At 44.4% G+C, this 19,243-nt stretch overlaps 1 protein-coding gene across 7 annotated transcripts in view; it reads right to left on the reverse strand.

Moving 5' to 3' along the window:
* Positions 1 to 4,100: 4,100 nt before the first annotated feature.
* GTF2I (general transcription factor IIi) overlaps positions 4,101 to 19,243 on the reverse strand; it is a 78,378-nt gene continuing 63,235 nt past the window's right edge. For 3 of the 7 annotated variants that reach the window (XM_040613421.1, XM_040613415.1, XM_040613458.1), the window contains 11 exons: positions 18,338 to 18,403; positions 17,325 to 17,508; positions 16,674 to 16,726; positions 15,665 to 15,775; positions 14,713 to 14,796; positions 13,698 to 13,881; positions 12,592 to 12,620; positions 11,066 to 11,131; positions 9,613 to 9,651; positions 6,898 to 6,972; positions 4,101 to 5,187 (listed from right to left, as the gene is read on the reverse strand). In XM_040613421.1, coding sequence (XP_040469355.1) covers positions 6,914 to 6,972; positions 9,613 to 9,651; positions 11,066 to 11,131; positions 12,592 to 12,620; positions 13,698 to 13,881; positions 14,713 to 14,796; positions 15,665 to 15,775; positions 16,674 to 16,726; positions 17,325 to 17,508; positions 18,338 to 18,403 — 875 coding nt within the window. In that variant the 3' untranslated portion in view covers positions 4,101 to 5,187; positions 6,898 to 6,913. Of the gene's footprint in view, positions 5,188 to 6,897; positions 6,973 to 9,612; positions 9,652 to 10,882; positions 12,621 to 12,698; positions 12,800 to 13,697; positions 13,882 to 14,712; positions 14,797 to 15,664; positions 15,776 to 16,673; positions 16,727 to 17,324; positions 17,509 to 18,337; positions 18,404 to 19,243 lie in introns of those variants that run through there. The other 4 variants (XR_005830710.1, XM_040613447.1, XM_040613429.1 and 1 more) reach the window with 4 other exon arrangements.

Consider the following 19,243-nt stretch of genomic DNA (forward strand, 5'->3'; position numbering starts at 1 on the left):
CCGTTGCAATCGCACCCGTAATTGTTTACCCGCTGTGGTTTGTATTGAGTCGGTGCTTCCCGTTGGGAGTCTCCAGCCCGGCCCTGCAGCAGCTCCAGGGCTGGGAGGAGGCGGGCAGCAGGGACACCTCGGGGATGCCCTGGGGGCACCTCTGCAGCCAGAGGACAGTGAAGGGCCAGGGCCAGGCCGGCTGCCCCCATAGCCAAGTGGACCCTCTGATGGCTGCTGCTTCGCCGGTGGTGGCACAGGGTGCTACAGCCCCTGTTTCGCAGAGGGTGGGGGACAAAGTGCCTTGGCAATGGCAACCAGAGGAGTCTTCACCCTCTCAAGCAGAGCTGGATGGGCTGGATGAAGCACGTAACGTGCTCCGCAAGCCCTGGGACAGCAGCACCATCCTCTGTAGGGATGGGAGACCACCCTGTGCTTCCAGGGCAGGCAGGGACACTGGGGCACGGTGTGCAGGCAGGACGTGGCAGCCACAGGCCATGTGTGCAAGAGCTCCTGCCCTTGCATCACCAGTTCCTTTCAGCCACCTGCTGCTTCCCCAAAATCTGCCACCCCAGGACCTGAGCCAGCCCCAGGTCCCCTCACTGCTTTGCAGTGCTCACTGGGCACAGGGGCTGCCCAAAAGCACCAGGCACGGGGACCTCAGGCATAGGGGAAGCCCAGGGTGGGCTGCAGATGGACCCCCACCTGCCACTGGGAGAGCACGAGGGTCCCTTGCAAAGCCCCTCTGAAATGGCAGCACAGCATCCTCCTCCTCCCCCGGCTCTGAGCAGAAAGGCCTGAAGGGCCACAGGGACTGCGCTCACCGGTCCTACACTGCTCACAGGCACAGGGGCACCCAGCAGCACTTTCGTCCCCAGCGAGGCCACCCTCAATGACAGGGGTGCCAGCGCTGCTGGGACCCGCTCTCCAAGGGATGCTGGGGATGAGCTGTGAGGCCTCGGCCCCGTCCCCCACTCCATCCCCCCCGGAGCCCATGCTCAGGCGCAGCGCTGCTCACCGGAGCAAGCCCAGACCCCCCACATCTGGGGCTGGAGCCACCCTGCCCAGTGAGGCAGCAGCCCCAAGGCACCCGCGGAGCCAAGACGGGCTCTCCCCACGGAGACCACCAGCAACCCCTGCCACAGGGCCAGCCCCCCCGCCCTTGTGAGCTGCAAAGACAAAAGCTTGCTCTGGCTGCATTAAAAATATCAAACGCTAACTGTAGCTTTGCTCTGAATCTCAAGTACGGCGCTTTGTAGCCGTTGAGATCAGAAGCGTGGTCATTTACATTCGGTTTCTTCTTATCTTAACATGGGGACTTCCCTGTATGCAAGGCAAAATTATACAACCAAAATATTAAAAAAAGACCTCGAGGGCGGTTTGGATCTTCCTTTGCTGACGGCCAGATCGCTGCTGCTTATACAGAACCCCACCAACTTTGTCATGAAAGCTAATTTCGTAATGACAATTGTTTGTACTAAATTTAAAACTGCTTTACAGACAGTGTGTGACTGGAAACCGCTTAATTCACCGTTTCTTCCCGTTTCCTCATTCCTCGTCTTGTGATGTGAGAAATGAGATGAAGCATGGTAGATCTCACCACCGGCAAGGGGCTGGTGCAGAGCGAGACGCCGTCTGAGACACAGCTCAGCTTCCACCAACACTCACAGCGTTAGTAGGTGTCAAGAGGTCCTAATTTTAGAAGAAAACTCTTGGAGGTGACGCATCTGATAAACAGGCTGGGGTTATGGAGGTCAGGAGCTGATTCATGTTCTGGGAAACAAGGCTGGCATCTGAATACAGGACCTGGCTTTTGCGAGCTGGAGCAGCTCCTACAGCCCCTGGAACAGCAGACACGGGACCCGAGGGGATGGATTTCAACCACAGCCATGGAAGATGAAGCATGAGGGGGGTTAATTCCTCAGGCGAATGGACTACCCGCTTTTCTGCAGTGTTCCACCCAAAAGTAGTACCAAAACCTCCTAGAAAGTAAAAGCTGAAGAAAGGAACTCCACTCTAATTCTGTTCAAAATGTCATTTTTGATTTATTTTTTTTTTTTTTAAGCTTAATTCAAATCCAGAGCCAAGGGAGGCCCTGCTCATGTCACGTCTGTGTTTCCTTAACGTGGCCAAATTGGCCACAGAATTTCAGGTCATTACACTCGGCCTCTCTAAACTGCTCCACTTTTGGCAGACTGCAGTATTTTTCACTGGAACACAGTTGTGCAGCTACTGGAAAGTTCTTCTTAAATTGACACTGTGATGGATCTGCACCTACAAGGCAGGCACTCCCGTGTCAGTCAGTACTAAATCTCTTTAGTACTACACGCTCTAACAGCCGAGGCAAAAATCACACAAAACTGGACATCTGCCCTCTTCCTCAGCAGCCTGCCGTGGAGGGCAGCTAGGAGAAGAAACGAAGGAGAAAGGGCTCAAGTTTTATAGGTGCAAAAACTTCAAATCCCAAGGGAAAACACATAACAGAGGCGCAGGACCCGAAAAAGCTGGTGTGCCGTACCCAGGGAACATGGGGCTCTGCCACCGGCACCCTGGATCTTGCACCACTGGGGTCCAACATTCCTGTTCAGGAGAAAGGAGCCAGCCCAAGGCACAGGACAGGCTCCTAAAGGTCAGGAAAACACGGGGAATAAATACTGGTCTGCTACTTCACCACCACGTGGAAGAAAAAAACCCATATTCAGAGCTCTGTTGTTGCAATTTTATTTATTTACTTGTTAGTACAGCCAAGGTTTTTTAGGGCATTGTCACTCAATACCCAAACAGTGACACACCTCACGTATTACTAGTTTGGAAACGAGTGAGATTTTCATACATGGTCAACATCTTCCAAGTTTGCTACCTATTAGAACTATATAGATATTTTTTAATATAAAATTGCTATTTGGAAGGTATAAATATTGGTGCAATTATTTTGTCAGTCTAATTTCTCTCTACTGGATATAACTCAAAATGTCCAAGACCAAAAAGATCCTTCAGTGTTGAATGCTGACAGCATTACTGCAAGCCCAGCAGCAGGCCGGACACAACGCACACCACCACGCCAACTCCCAGCATCATCACATAAGGATTCCAGTCCTTCCAGTAAAACCATTGCATCAGTAAAACCATTGCACCAAACCACTGTTTGGTTTGTTTTAGCTCCTGCACGCCACGTTGCAGGAGGTCGGCGCTCTGTTGTTAGCTACCTGGCAAGGCAGGAGCCTGGATTTAGTTAATTTTCACCGTTTTTTCTGTTGGTGACGCCTCACCCTCGGTTGGAGTGAGCACCAACAGCCATACCAGCAATACAGAGCCTGGCTGGGGGGGGCAGCTGCGGGTGAAGAAGAGATGGACCATCCTTCTGCTTTTTTCAAAAGGGGAAGCCGAGAGCCCGGGGAAAGTTGCGTGAACTCATTTCCCCGTTGGAAACACTCCGAGCAGCAATCGCAGAACTGCCCGTTGCCCCGATAACAACCTGTTTATGAAGGTACGTTAACGGAGCATGTCTACCCAAGTCATCAGCAGCAAAATAGGTCAGCAGGTATAATTTGGGACAGGACCCACGGGGCTGAGTTAACAGGCTCGCTCCCACGGGTCTGCCGAGGCAGGAAGGCAGCGCTCCATCGGCCAGCTCCATTTCCCATCTGGAAAGATGGAAGGGACAACTGGGATGAGCGTTTTCAAAATGACTCGGCACGGAGCTCACCCTGCTCCTACGGCCAGCAGCAGCAGCACGAGGCCCAGACAGTTCATCGGGAGCACTTATATCTGCACGGAGCAATTGTGAAAACACGAGGACTCGTCCTACAGCTCTCCCTCGCCTCTGGAATGGCAGGTGTGTGCTGCTCCAAATTCACCTGCTGAATTTCAGGTTGCTCCCAGGGAACAGATGCTGCACCCAACTGAGTTTAAGCCTTGGAAATCTTCCTTGAAGACACAACCACCTCACCCTCCCCCGGGCTGGATTCCTGTCTGAAAGGCATGACTGGAACTTGCTTGCTTTGCTGGAACAAAGAACTTTGCTACAGCATGTTCTACCTGCCTACAGGACTACCACCACAGCTTGATTCGTTGTAAAATATGTAAATGCATACTGCATGGACAGTCATGAAAACCATCAGGAAGGTCTTTATTTCTTCATCAGGGCATCAAGTTCACCATTTGCGCATAATGCAGTCATCCCAAACTCATGCCAATAAAAGAGAAACCTTTACAATAATCTGCATCTTCTCTATAGAGCTTATCATATAGCCAGCGCTTTACATCTCTTATGTAAGAGGTTTGTGAAACTTAAAACACATACATGAGTCTCTAGGTGATGTGGGGAGCAACCAGGGCTGTAGGGGACCTAACTTCTGACATAGTAGGACTTAACGAGTAGCTTGTAGCACAGGTTTCCATGACTAGTTCTGGATGAACAGAAGGGCATCCCCCACAGCCTTCAGGAGAAAAGCTCTCGCACAGGTCCATGCGAGTTTTGCCTATGTTAGGGCTGCGAGACCAGACCCACCATATATAAACCGTGTGATATTCTGATAACACATGCACTTACTACTTTGCATTAATCGAACAAACTATAACAGGGTTTAATTTAAATTGGTTCCTAATCCACACACTGAAATACTGACCATTTCACAGTCCATCTCATTAATGCATACTAACGGTCAAGTGAACCAGTTTATCTTTTATTTATGAAAAAACGTATGAATTGTGATAGATATCATAGGAAAAATTAGTTCAAATATACAGATACTATTGTCCAGTCAGCCATTAAAGGAGTAAGAACCAAAAAGTAATGATTTCTCCCCCCCCCCCAAAGTAAAACTAACAAACTGAACTACTTGCAGGAATTTTTCCTCATTAGAAAAGCTAAGATGCATCCAGGTATGGTGAAATTCAGCTTTATTGGGAAATGCAGACAGCCTCTGTTAAGTCCCTGTTGATTTTAATCCCTGTCATCTCCCCAGCATTGCTGCATGAAATTTAGTCCTTATAACATATTCCGAAGTAAAACCAGCCAGCCATTCCAAATCTACAGTCATTCTTTGCTTTAAGTCAATTCACAGAACTGCTGAAAAAGTAGACATTTCTATCTAAAAGTACAAAAAGGGTTTGTATAGAAGGTACTTCTCTTATACAGTTATATTACACAGCTCAAGACAGTCCCGGCAGGCTCTTCTCAGAAACGGATGCTTGTGACTAGATAAGAAAAATTACAGAAGTGAGTTAGTTTCATCGCAGCTCTGCATCTTATCACAAATAGGAGCAGTTTGCATCACCTTTGCCAGTTCTTTAGGCCTAGATTCAGAAAGCATGTGGAAGCTGAATATTGCTCTCACTAAATACGAGATTAGATGTGTGCCTGAGCGGTCTCTGTAAGAATTCAGATCAAATATTTGCTTTAGGAGAAGTTCAGTGGATGGGCTAAAGCATCCACAACTCCGAACCGCTGCAGCACCACGTTGTGCAGCCATCACTCCGACAAAATTTCCGTGACCTTTAATGGACAGCTGAGATGGCTTTTTGTACCTCCACTAGGGGAAGGGCTTCCCATGACGAATCAAGTGTTTCTTTAGTATATTTTCTCCCACCATGTTCAGTTTTACGACCAGTATTCCCAAAGCAGCCTTCACCCATTTCTTGGGAAGGCTCCTGCTGCACTCACAACGCTCCGGGCACAGCAGTGGGTATGCTGGTATGTCAGATTCCCCCAGTTTCTACCAAATCATTTCTGGATTTTCCCCTTCAGTCCCTCATCCTGAAGCCACCAGCAGCCCCCAGTGCACCAGGCTGTGCTTATGCTGCCTGGGCGGGGACCATGGCTGAGGCTGTCCCCATCCCAAGCAGCGGATGGTGCCCGGAGTGCAGCCCACGGGCATCTCTGCTGGGACAAACCGCCTTCCCACCCGCAGCCCGGCAGAGCTGAAGGACAGAGCTGGGGTTTGCTGGTGGCCTGCGTCCCCAGAACTGGCATGGTGCACAGATGCTTTGGTCTCCAGCATGAATCCCTGCCTTTTCCTTACTAAAGCCAGGCAGGCTACAGCTCGAGCGTACTACACAAATGCATCCAACTTGGTATCAACCAAATCAAACTGCTAACGTATCCAACACTACACAAGGAAAATATTTGGTTGGGAATACCAACAAAAAGTTCAAATGGGAAAAAGCACTACAGAGCTGTGATAGCTTAAAATTGCCGTTTTCTCTGAACGAAGCACAGACACGACCGTGTGGGTCAGCCTTTTATATCTGGTGACGTGACGGCATCACCGGCACTGCTCTCCACCTCCACCAAATTGCCATTTTTAGGAATGAGTGAAGTTAAGAATAGTATAAGAGAAAGATTCAGACATTTTTGCAATGTAAATGAAACGAAGCTTTTCATAAAAGTTACTGGAAAAGAAAAAAATCTTTCAAAGGAAACGGGTTTGCCATCACGATTAATAGCTTTACCAAGCATCCCAAGCTCAGACAACGCTGCAATCGTAGTGAAGAGCTTTTCCTGCCCAGCTACAATTTGGAAATATACAGGCTTTACCAGGAATAATAATGCTTTTTCACACAACTATCTCAGAGTTCTTCGTAAACACTAATTCCCTAAGTTTTCCTTTACTCTGCCTCTGAAATATGTCATTACCATCACCCGTTTTTATTTACAGGCCACTTTTTCCCAAGACTGTCTGCCTCACCAACGTGCACACCGCATGTTTTACGTTGTATTTGGATAAGGTAGGGAAAACATTCTACGTTTTACAGGTGAGAACCGAGACAAATAAATTAATTCATAAGTAAAGGACTGGTGCCTTCTGGCATTCAGTCCTGTATCTCAGCCCTCTTCTCCCCACCCAAAAATATAAAAATGTTACTCCTTGACAGGTGCTGAGTTCAAGAAACAGTAAATTCTTTTACCCATTGTTGATGAGGTCTACCACGTTGGGTCTGGTTCTTGCTTTATTTGACAATTTTCTTCTGTTTCTGTAATATCTGTTGAAAAAGCAGTAATGAATGAAGAAAAAAGGGAAGTTCCCAATCAATTTTGTTGTTATTGCTGTACTCAGTATGTAAAAACCTATGAAAATATGGAAAGCATTAATTTATCCTCTTGAAATATTAACAGTAAATAAAAATGTATTCACAACAATCTGATTCTGTGGACATCGCCATATTCATGTCAACATAAAGCAGCCTGGGCTCTTAGAGAACTCTAGTTTTTGAAGAACAGAAATAAAAATTTAAAAGGGTTTTTATATAGCTGAAAGACTCACTGGGCTGGAAAGGTACTTAAACAGAAAAGGAAACACCAACACCACATAATCAGTGAAAAAACATCAGCTACATCACTGCTTTGGCCCTGCCTGCTGCTCTGCAGTCCTTCTCCCTGCTCTGTCAATCCCCAGCACCACTCCTGCCTTCAGCCACCTCCTCAGACACGCGATGCTGGGCGAAGCTTTTCAAACACTCACAGGTTAAGCCTGTAGCTCCTGACTTCAACTGCATCAGGCATGATCGCTGTTTCACGTTTTTAAAGATGCTCTCTTCCAAAGGTACCTACCAACATCTAAAGCTACTCGTGCTCAAGTCATGCCTTCTGGGTGATTTAGTAAATTAACATTCATTGCCCAAACTCTTGTTTTCACAGCACTGACTATTTTTCAGATTTTTTTCCCATCTGCAGGACTGCTTCTCAACTTGATACAGACTTCCACATTATTTTATATTAATCTGTCCAAACCAAATTTTGACTCTAGCTCATTTTATTTCTTCAACGCACAGTATCACATAGGAAGGCTTTATGATATGCTTAAAAAACCCCAACAAAACAGAGACAGAAATTTTATCTTCTTGGCTGAAACGTTCATCATCTTTTGATACAATTTTTTGCATTTCCAGGAGACTTCATTACAAAATTTTCACTTTTTTTTTTGTTCACAGGCATGCTTGGAGGTACATCAAAGAAATCTGGTGCCTGTATAGCACTGCCTATATGACCCGAAGCCTGATCTTGTTCTTTTTATAAACAGAGAATATGATGTTGGAAGGAAATTGGTTTTCCACTGAAGTTGTTTGGAAGATTCAGAGCTAGGGTAATTCATCACTATAAAGCCAAGCCATTTCATGACCATTTTACACATTCCAGCCTAGCTCTGAAGTGATTTTAAGTTCTTTAGCAACTGCATGCCTTTTCTCAAGATCTTTCCTCTGGTTACTGGGTCTGAATCCAGTTTGGGATGACAAATCCATACCCATGCTTGTCTGTTTCTTCACAACCATCACTTTCAAGGCTCATAGCTAGATTTCCTCCGCATGAAGGTACCCAGGAACAACTGTCTCTCTCCATCATCTCACAGTTTCAGCAATCCCGCATACTTATGGCATTACAAAGACGTCTGATGTTCCGGATCTTTCAATATCCCTGTATCTTTCAATAACTGTGAGCTTAAAATCTGCAGCTCAGCTCTTCTGTGGCTCTTAACACTCGCCTGGTTTTTGTTTTGACCGCTGCAACAGGATTGATCTATGCTCCAAGAAAGACCTGCTCCCAACACTGGGAGAACCTGGCCCTGAGCTTCCAGCAGCAGTTCTGGTTGAGCATGTCATCCCAGTGACCTGACAGGGAAACAGGAGCAATGGGCACTGGAAAGGGCATTTCCATGGAAAAGGATACAGGAGAATGGAAACGCTGAGATTTGCTGCTTTCTCTTCTGGAGGGACCCAAGCAGGGTTAGGGAATGAACTCAAGGTGAGAGTTTTCAGATGACAAGCACTGAGGCGCGGCGGCCACCACCCCAGGGCTGTTGGCTACGCTGCTGGCACATCAGAAAGCCCCTCCAGGACCAGCTGGCACAAAGGCAGCAGCCTGGCCAACTCGGAGCACCTGGCATCCCCTGTGCCAGCCACGCCAGAGGCAGCCACAGCCGCCCCGGGCTGTGCTGACAGGCTGGGACTATAGCAGAGGCAGCATTTAGAGGACCAGAGCCCACAGCAGCCACCAGCATCCCAATTCTCAGGTCAGTCCAGCACTCCTAATGCTCCCAGACCATTGCATGCAATGCATGCAATGCTCCTAATGCTCCGAGACCATGCGAAAGCACAGGGGGGTAAAAGATTTACAGCCTCCTTGGTCTTGCATATATCGACAGCTGAAAAAGATACAGCTCCAGTATGTTCTTGGACAACAGGAAAGTTGGATGTTTTTCAGGGCTTAAGCTCTGAGAAACATCAATACTCCCCTTCCCTGCACAGCACATGCAGGCCAATGTGGCATTCAAAGTTCCTGATGGTGGCAATCGTTTACTTGCATTAATTGTGGAAACTACAGTGTTGAATAACGAGATGCATTGCTCAGGACATGAGCAATCACTCAAAGCCTATATATATAGTAATGACTCACCAAGCAAGAACAACAACTCACAAAACTCCTTTGTAAAATTATTTGAATAATAACTTTTGCTGCAGTGTTTTTCACATGATGCATCCTGATATTAATACAGACAAAAAAATGTCCTGGGAACAACTAAAAGCCCTTTTCTGTTTTGACTGACCTGTCTCCTTTAAAAAAAGACGCAACTTTTTTCACAATTACTTAAAAATGTTTGTTGAAAATAGCTGAAGACAAACACTTACCTCCTACAGATACTTCCATTTGGCTTGGTTCAGCTGGCTCTTAAATGAAAAAAAAAACAAAAACCAACAGTCAAACGAATATGAGTATAGTTTCAACAATATGAATCAGATAAGCATCTTAGAAAAATTATGGCAATTAAGCTTTCCCTGAAAAAAGGTGCCTAATTTTTTTCTCTTCTCATTAGACTCAAATAGCTTTGTCTGGGAGAAATATGTGTAATATTCTATACAGTCTGCAAAAAAACCCCCAACAGAATATAGCCAAGTATTTATTATATTACACTACCTAAAACTTTCTCTTCTGAGTTTGGCCCACTGCAGCAGACATATCAAGTCCTGGCAGAACATAACACGCACTTGCAGGAAATACATCAAGTTTGAAATGGCTTTACTCAAACCACTTAAATATAAAGCAGTATTTAAAAAAAAAAGTCACCCCTTCTGGTTAGAGCACTGTCTTCCACAGTGAGTATGTGTATTTTGGGAGAGAGTGAGAAGGCACGGAATAGGGGGCAAAAAATACGTTTTAACTCCATAATGCTTTTTCTCCCCGCTATTTTGATGGATTATAGATGGCCAGGTGCTGGGCAAGCTCTTCAGCCTCTGTAACACTGCGGGTGAGTGAAGGACGGACAGACTGCAGTGGTTCACTGATCACAGCAGCCGTTCTCCTCCCTCCCACCGCCTCCCACCGCAAACAGAGCAGCTCATAGTTTTTTTTGTATTTCCGCCATACAAGCATCCCTTACTCTTAAGAGGTTTATTGAACGCTCTCTCAGTCTCCTCGTTTCTTTGAGTAACAGTTTATCCAGACAACTGCAAAAGTCTTTCCTGCACTACACCAGTTTGGGAGACACGTTTTTAAAAATCTGCGAGCATTTACGAACTATACTGGGTCAAATGGAAGTCGCCCAACTACATTCACTTTAGCTACCCATAGCGTAAAGCTAAGTTCTCCATTCACACTAAGACAGGTGACGTGTGTGCGGTCTAGACACAGTTTAGCAGGGGTTACAGAGCTCTGCAGCAGGCAGAAATTCCATCAAGACCCCATTCGAGGTTCTCACATGTTACACAGAGAGATATGCAGCCAAGTGACGTTTCCATGTGGCTCAGACGCACACAGACTTTGGCTTAAGCAGATATCAATAAATGGATACTGAATTTGCTTTATGTATTGCCCCTACTAATCATTCTTCGCAGCTCACTCATCATCTGCAAAAATCAAATCAATGAACACGCCAATGACACAGCTTGACAGAAGCAATAGCTCTTTCTATTAATTTATTAATATTTAATAGCTATAAAAGTCACCGTCGAACACCATCTGTCAAAATAAAACGGCTCATCACGAGCAGCGTGTACCCAGGACACGACTACTAATATCACCTGCCAATAAGATCGAGAACTCCATACCCTACCCCTCCTGCAAGGACATCGCGCTCTGAATCACCTGGTAGTACTGGTGCTGCTGCTGGTGCTGTTGGCGATGCTTCTGCTTCAGCTTTTTCCATCAGCTCTAAGAGTAGACATGATCACTGTTTAACTTCACAATGACAGTGGTCCACATGTAACACAAGGGCAATCTTACTTCTTGAATCTGCAAATCCTGAAACTTGCCGCACGAACAGGTTACTGATGCTTGTGATTGAGTTGCAGTTCAGTATTTTTTGTTACAGAAAACACATTCCCTATCTTGCCTGCAAGCACCATAAAACTTCCTTTGAAGTTCCCACATGTTCCTCAGAAGAGGAATAAAGCATCGTACCTATAAGCAGCAGGCTCAGAGCCTTTCAGTCATTGGCCTTGGTGTCTATCAATATCAGATCATTTCCAACATAATTAACGGACACGAACAACAGACAAACCCCACATGTTCAATGGCCAACCTGCTCCCCCAGTGATGGAAGACAGTCGGATTATCTGTGTTGTTCTTACTCAGCCCTTAGCTAGCCTCAGTCCCAACACATGCCGAATAGACAACAGTTTAATAGCTCCTTTCGTTTCTAATTGAATTATTTGGAAACGCTATTACACACTTATCTGCCTGGAAGGTCCCCTCTTACAAAGGGGTCCCTTTCCCACCTAAGACGGCGTGCCCGGGACCGGTAAGCATGTCAGTGTGAGTTACTAGCTACAATACCTTCCTGAGGACACCTCGCGCTTGCAGTTCGCAGATCTCAGCACATTAACATACTGGAATATACTGGAATTATTAAAATGGAATATACTGGTGTCTGGATACAAAAGCGGTGATGCCGGTGGCTAAGGCTCAGGCTGGCTCGGGCCAAAGGAACGACAGCAGGTTACCTGCCCTCTGAACTTCTAACCTGACCCTGGCTCAGAGAGAACCCGGCACAAGGGACACGGTAACAGCAGCGTTTCGCAGTTTCGTTTTTTTCTCTTAAAGAAGATCTAAAAAAACAGGTCACAATTATTTTAGGCAACTGAAAATACTACGACTTCTTTTTTTCCAACCCCAAACAATTTCATTCAAGTGGCCAAGTGGGCCACAGCATTTCAGGTCATTACACTCTGCCTCTCTAAACTGCTACACTTTCGGCAGAATGCAGAATTTTTCACTGGAACACGGTTGTGCAGCTACTGGAAAGTTCTTGCTTATTAACTGACACTGCGGTGGATCCGAACCTAAAATGTAGGCACTCCCGTGTCAGTCTGCTGCTCAGTCAAGGTCCTAAATCTCTTTGGGACTCTGCAGCTGAAAAAATACAAAATCAGTATCTTGTGTTTTCGTATCACAGTTCATGGGCTAATCTTACACTGCTCTGTAAATGTACCACGCTGCTCTCAAGTTAATTGCACGTGCATGTTTAGTCAGGGAACCTTCATGAGACACAGACAAGAGTTACACACAGAACTGAACCACCCTGCAGCCTCTGCCACCAAACCCAAAGGTGGAAAATGAATCTGGGTAAGCTACAAGAATACATTTGCCATCAGCGTCTCATAAATACTTACGATTGTTAATCACAAGTCCTGGCAATGGTCTGCAAGAGAAAAAGAAAAGTTTACTGACTCTAAAAGATACTGCATGGGCTTTCCCTCCCAAAGCAGCCTCACCTAACCTTTCGGGACAGAGGTCGTGCTAAAAAACACACAGGGAGTTAGACCAAAGCATAAGGAACCATCACAGCAGCTCTTGGGCACCCTAGCTTGTGTGCTCGCACTTTGAAAAGGAACATAGACAGAAACATCAAAATCCTTCCCTCGCTCACCACCAGCTAACCAGGGAGTCCCCTCTTCTTCCGAGCCCAACTCGACACCGTGGATCGAGCAAGAGTCCTTTCAGTTAGGACACTTCATGATTAAGGGTTGAGAGTTCAGACCCTTTAGTAAAACGTATCTAAGAGATTTCTCTCTTTAAGTATAAACTGAAGCATTCAGACTCCTGTGAAGCAGTCTGCGACTTGAGAAGTCACATAAACTGTTAAATTTGTATTTTCTATCCCTGAACTCCTCCCTAGTATGATTCCAGAGTTTCATCTGTTCTGCTTCATGCATACAAATATACTTTGTATATATGTGTGTATATATATATGTCTGCGGAAATAAACACATATAAATGAAATCCACTTACACTGTAATTGGGCAATATTGTATTTTTAAATATTGTAGATAAACTCATTTTGTAGGGAAAAAAACATTTATCAAAGAGTTTACTTAACTCGGGATGCGTAACATCTGAAATATTAATACTAGTACAAACACTATTTACTGTTAAGAGCCAACAAGCTGTGGACTTGTCTCTCAGAACTTGATCGTACAAATGGGAGAGCAAGGCCCACAAGACTTTAGGACTCACAGATACGAATGGATTGCAACTGCTGTAATACGCCTGTAATAAAATGCCCTGTGCCATACTCGGTTGGACACATCCTCCAAAGAGTCACCATCTTCACTCATGCTACGAACCATTTGACCTGATCTGGTTTTACCCCAAGGAGCCAACGTCTTCCACTATTTAATGATGCGCTGCAACTTCTATTCTTTCCAGTCTCGATTTATTCTAGACACAGGGCTGTCCTCGCGACATCTGTACAATCTGATCAGTGGCAACCACTTACCGAATGACAGTAAATTTGATAAACTCCGCTGATTCCAAAATCTTCCTCATGGAGCTAATTTCCAGATAACTGGGAGCTTTGAACGCCACGCCAGGAGGCATCCCATCCACCACCACACAGCCGGGATTGACAGTGATCTTTCTGTACGGGACTTTCACAGGGAAATTCACACCAGTGGCTTCACCTAAGTGAAAGAGGTCATGGGTCATGCTTATTTTCAAGTCTACATAGTTATGATTACCTTGAAAATAAAGTCCTCAGACAATTAAGAAACTAAATGCAAATCCAAACTTTCTATTGGGTCTGAAACTAGGAAAATTCATGTGACAAGGAAACCATTACAGTGTTGGAAATAGGATGAGCTGGATTCCGCTCATCAACATCACTACAAGAGCTACAACTCCAGCTCTGGCAGCTCAGCAAATAAAGAACCCATGTTCTGTGTTTACTAAGAAAAGGTACAGAACAGGGTATCTAAGGAAATAGCTAGATGGAGGAAAAAAACCCCATCTCCTGCAATGCCATGAAAGCAATTCAGCACAGCCCTAGCGAGGGAATTTCAGACCAAGAAACTCAGGTCATTATTGCTGTACAATGCAAATAGAAAGTAAAAAAGAAAACTATACACAGCAAAAAGATTGAGCTGCATTTTTAAAACTACTCTAGTTCCAAGTATTAAGAGGTCAGGACTATGAAGCCCTAAGAAGAATCATGGACTGCCAGCACAGTAAGTATTTCATCCCTGTTTACACAGAAAAAAACAGAAAGGGAGTGGGGGGTGATGACATAACGCAATCTATACTCTCAGTATTTTTTGTTTAAAACACCAAACAACCTACATTGCTTATAAAAGATGCTTTTTGAAGTCGAAGTACAACATTCATATACAGTTCTCAAGTTCATTCATTTTAATGATCAGAGATATATCATCCACTGCGATGATTCAGTAATGTCAACACCAACAACATTAACTGCATTCACACCCATGTAAAAACGGGGAGGAAGAAGCAATTACCAAATTTCCGGCTAAAAAGATCATTTACTTGCTCTCTCAATTGTCTGGCCTTTTCTACTTTTGACAGTCGCTCGCTTTCATCATCTGGAAGAAATTGTTAGAAGAGCATCAGCATCAAGCAGACTCCCCCCCTCCCCGAAGCTTGTTTACCGTTGCATATTTACTCAAAGCAGGTACACCCCAGTGCCTCAAACCAGGAGCTGTCTTTGTTCCTAGCTTTAGCAGCAACACAGAATTGTAGAAATATGCAAAAAGAGCTGGTGATTAAAAAATCCTAGAATGGTTTGGGCTGGAAGGGACCTTAAAGTTCACCCAGTTCCAACCCCCCTGCCATGGGCAGGGACACCTTCCACAGACCAGGCTGCTCCCAGCCCCATCCCACCTGGCCTTGATGGGATGAATCCTTCCAGGCATGAATCCAGATTTACTGCCTAGAGATGATTTTGTAAACTGACATCTAAAATCACAAATTGTATTTTCTTACAGTACGTATAACGGTAAATAATGTATAAAAGCCAAGTGACCATTCAATAGGTGGCCACAGCATGCAACGTTCCTATTTCTAATCAACATGATACATGCCTAAGAAAGACAATGCAGTTCAGTCTGCATGGTTATCTGATTCAGTCCAAGCACCAAACTCTTGAAGTTGCCAAGAAAATTGCAAATCAATATTTAATTTATTGCATGAGAAAAAAGGGAACAATGTGGATACTTCTGAACTAAGGGTTGGACCAAGACTATTATAGACCTGTCACTGAACAGATATTAATGAGTGTTAGATAATATTTAACATCTCAGCAAAAACCAGAATGGTAAATTACGTCCTTTGTTGATGGTACTTGTATTTCAGCGAGCCAGCTTGACTGCTGGAAAAACTTCATCAGACTAAAGAAATGTCACCAAGGATATAAGCACAAAAAGCGTGATGTGACCCCAGGCAATGACATACCTGGTATAGTCACTTGAATGATGTTCAGATCTTCAACCCCTGCGGCCGTGTTCACCACTGTGTTTGTTGTGGTGCTTGCTGTATTGGCTATGTTAGATGAATTATTTTTTCCTAAAAAGGAGAGGACTGATTTAAAAAACAATTGTAGACAGCCCCAAATCTTGAATGGCTCATGAAGAAAATATTCCAAAATAACAGGTATTAGCAAAGTTTTCAATGTGGACCCAGTTCCATTTTCACAATGGGAGCAGCTTCCAATGAGACATACTTATTGAAGGTACATGCTCCAATCCAAGAGCTAGATGAAAGATATTAAATCTTTACCTAGCTGGGTTTCTAAAAAGATTGTTAATAAAAGGAAAACAAAAAAAGAGTATATGGAGCATGTATTTTGGTATTTTTATTAACAGGAAAATCATAGCACTTGCAGTTAACTCAGTAACACCTACTGTGCATTCACAAAAGAAACCCCTTACAGTTATATTTCTGAAAATATATTGTGCCACACTGTCCAGTGGCACAACGTAGCCAAGTTCAAGTAACTCTGCAGAGTTTTGCCAACCCATAGCAAGAGACAATGATATGACTCAAAACACTTCATCCCTGACCTGCCTGACACAATATTTTCTACTGCTTTTCTGCACTCCTGTCTGTGGAGGACTTGTCATTTAGATGATCTATGCATTAGAAGCAAGTAATTTATCTCTAGACCTGAATTACTTCTGCAAATCACACATTCCTTGTCACATTTTGAGAAAAGGTAGTAAAGAACACATTAGAGGCATGATTATTATGAATAACTTGAAAAATTTAACACTCCTTTGCTAAAGCTATATTTAACTGTAATAGGCAAGTGCTTTCCCCGTCTTAAAAAACAAGAAGCAAACAAACCAACCACAATGTAGAACGAATCTTTCAGGAGTTCATTAACACCGTGCAGCTCTCCTGATCTGGATTTAATCCTTGAAAGAGACTGTTATGTAGAACATTAAGCAGTTGCAAAACTCACTTTGGGGGCTTCTAGCAGAACATTCCTTAATAGCTGCCTCAAACATCTCAGGCCTGCAAACAGATTGAACATTTAATGTACAATTAAAAAAAAATTACATTAATTGGCATTAAAGAAAATGCAATTTTCTAATATTAATCTATCAAAGGCAGGAACCAAGAGACAGCCTCTCAGCCAAACAGCCAGACAAGAACGTCATGGTTGGGAGGCTCCCCAACTGCTCTTGCCACTGTTTCTGCACTGGCACACAGGTATCTAAACCTATTCCAGGCAAGAAAAATAAGTTCTTACAATGCCCAATTATATGAATCTCCACTTCTCAGCTCCTGGTACCCTCCCAGCAACTTTTATGAGTAACCCATAAGAGCTCCATGCGGTAGGAACTAAACCAGTGGTGCAATAACTGAAATGGGCTAAAAAATCTGGACTTGCTCTTCCTCCCAAAATAGGTTGTGAGCATCTTTCAGAACAAAACGATTACTGTATCCTGCTCCTCCTCTACAAGAGCTTTCTGACCATTTCCTCCTTTACTAAAAATACTCCAGTGTGTACTTTACAGGGTAATTCAGCAATTTGGCAACCCAGTTTCATTTTTTGTTCTACATCTCAGTTTTCATGGAATAGATTATCAGAGATAGACGGGAGTCTTACTTTTTAATAACGAATTTTATCTTGGATTTGTTTCTCAGGATCTTCTCTAGTCTTGGAATTCCAAAAGTCGAAGGTCGGCGGAATGGCACCCCCTCGGGCAATCCTTCCACGTAGAAAACCTCCGGGAAGGATTCAAACAATGCAAAGGGCACCTTCACCGGTTCGGTCAGCCCCAGCGCTTCCCCTGAAATGCAATCCAGCAAATAAGCTACCAGCTAGGCAACTGGTGTGTGTATAAAAAGGAAAACCTTAGGTATGAATGGTATAGAATAGCTGGCACATACATACTGGACTAGGTGGAACCAGCAGGCTTTGCCTCTCTTGGTGACAGCTATGAGTAAGCAGGAAGGAAATGAAACACAGCCTCAAACATAACTCATTCTGCTGCAAGTCTGATCATAATTTGCCGTGGAAAATTAGTAATTTGCTGCCAGCTCATGCCACTGGCTTGGTCTGCACACAAGACTATCCCATTTGTACCCTGCTTTGTTACAGGCAATGCATTCTGTCGCTGTCTCTTCTAGAGAGCAGCACCAAGGGCAGGTGTGACTAGAGATCTTGTTCCAAAAGCTGCACTCAGAAGGAATTCGGAGAAGTCATTAGCTTCCCAACAGCCTGCACTAGAAGCTTGAGGATATGATGGAGCATCTCTCCAGGTACCACCCACAACGTATCGAGTCATGCAGAGGCTGAACTCATGCAAACTTCCATTCATAAGCAGAGTGAAGAAAACTTAAAAAGATGCGCCAGGATGTGGAATCCCCGTGTCTCTGGGTCATTAAAGCAGCGGTAATCCGACCACAACTTCTCCATTTCCAAACCCAAATCAAATAACCAGTGGAAACGTGACACAATTGCAAGCAACCTACATGAGAATGAGCTCAAAGGAGAAATGCCTAGAGCACACAAGGATTGCAGGACCTTCGGAATAAACACATGAACGCCTCTCTCACACATCATTACTGTACGTTCGTAAGAAAGACAGCGCAGTAAAAAAGAATCAATACACTTACCACATTTTTCATTAAAGAGATTTTCGACTTTCTGCTTTAAGTCAGTAATTTTGGCATTCCACGCTTCTGCCAGGAGGAAATCGGAAGAATTAAAGCAACACTTCCACAATGAATCAGTCCTTGAAGAAGACTTTAATAAACGTTTAATAAATTATTATGCTTGATAACTGATTTACTATAACAGTAAGACACGCAAAATGGCTTTCATCCTGCAAACGGCACCAAAACACGCTGCTGCAATCTAAATCCATATCCACATCAAGCCTCATTTTCCCGAAGCTTTGAAAGATACTGCTACTAGATAAAGCAAGGGCAATTAAAATTGAAACCCAAGAGCGATCCACATTTACAGCAGCAGACAGCATCAAATTTAGTCATCTGAAGCAGCACCCAAAACAGCAGCAGAAAGTTCTTCAGACGTTCAGCGCCACAGCCCCGCAACGCACACCACTGTCCTGAGAGCTATAAACTCCATCTATATAGTTTCAGCTTCAGTGGGTAAGACTAAATGTCCATCTAGCCAGGCATTTTGTTCCTGACAGCAACCCGCAGCAATTCCTAAACCGGTTTACCCTTGGCTGCAGGTAAGTGGTCCATAGCTGGTCTACAAAACTAAAAACTCAGTTGAAAAGTTTTAAAAAGTTGCAGTTGTGTTTTTTTTTTTTTTTTAAAAAAAAGTTTAGGTGTAGCAATAACAAGAAAGTCAAGAAACCTGCAACAGCTCTGCATAGGACTGCTGCCCATGCCAACAGGAGCCGTCGTACCCAACCAGTACTGTATATTCACGCTAAACTGGCTCAGTGGGAGTAAAGAACTCCTTTGTTTCACATTTTATGACTATATAGCTAAAGAACAAGCACAGGAGACAAACACGATAAAGCAAAAAACCCCCTCCCATATAAATAT

The sequence above is a fragment of the Falco naumanni genome, chromosome 1 (assembly GCF_017639655.2).
Source record: "Falco naumanni isolate bFalNau1 chromosome 1, bFalNau1.pat, whole genome shotgun sequence".
Taxonomy (NCBI): domain Eukaryota; kingdom Metazoa; phylum Chordata; class Aves; order Falconiformes; family Falconidae; genus Falco; species Falco naumanni.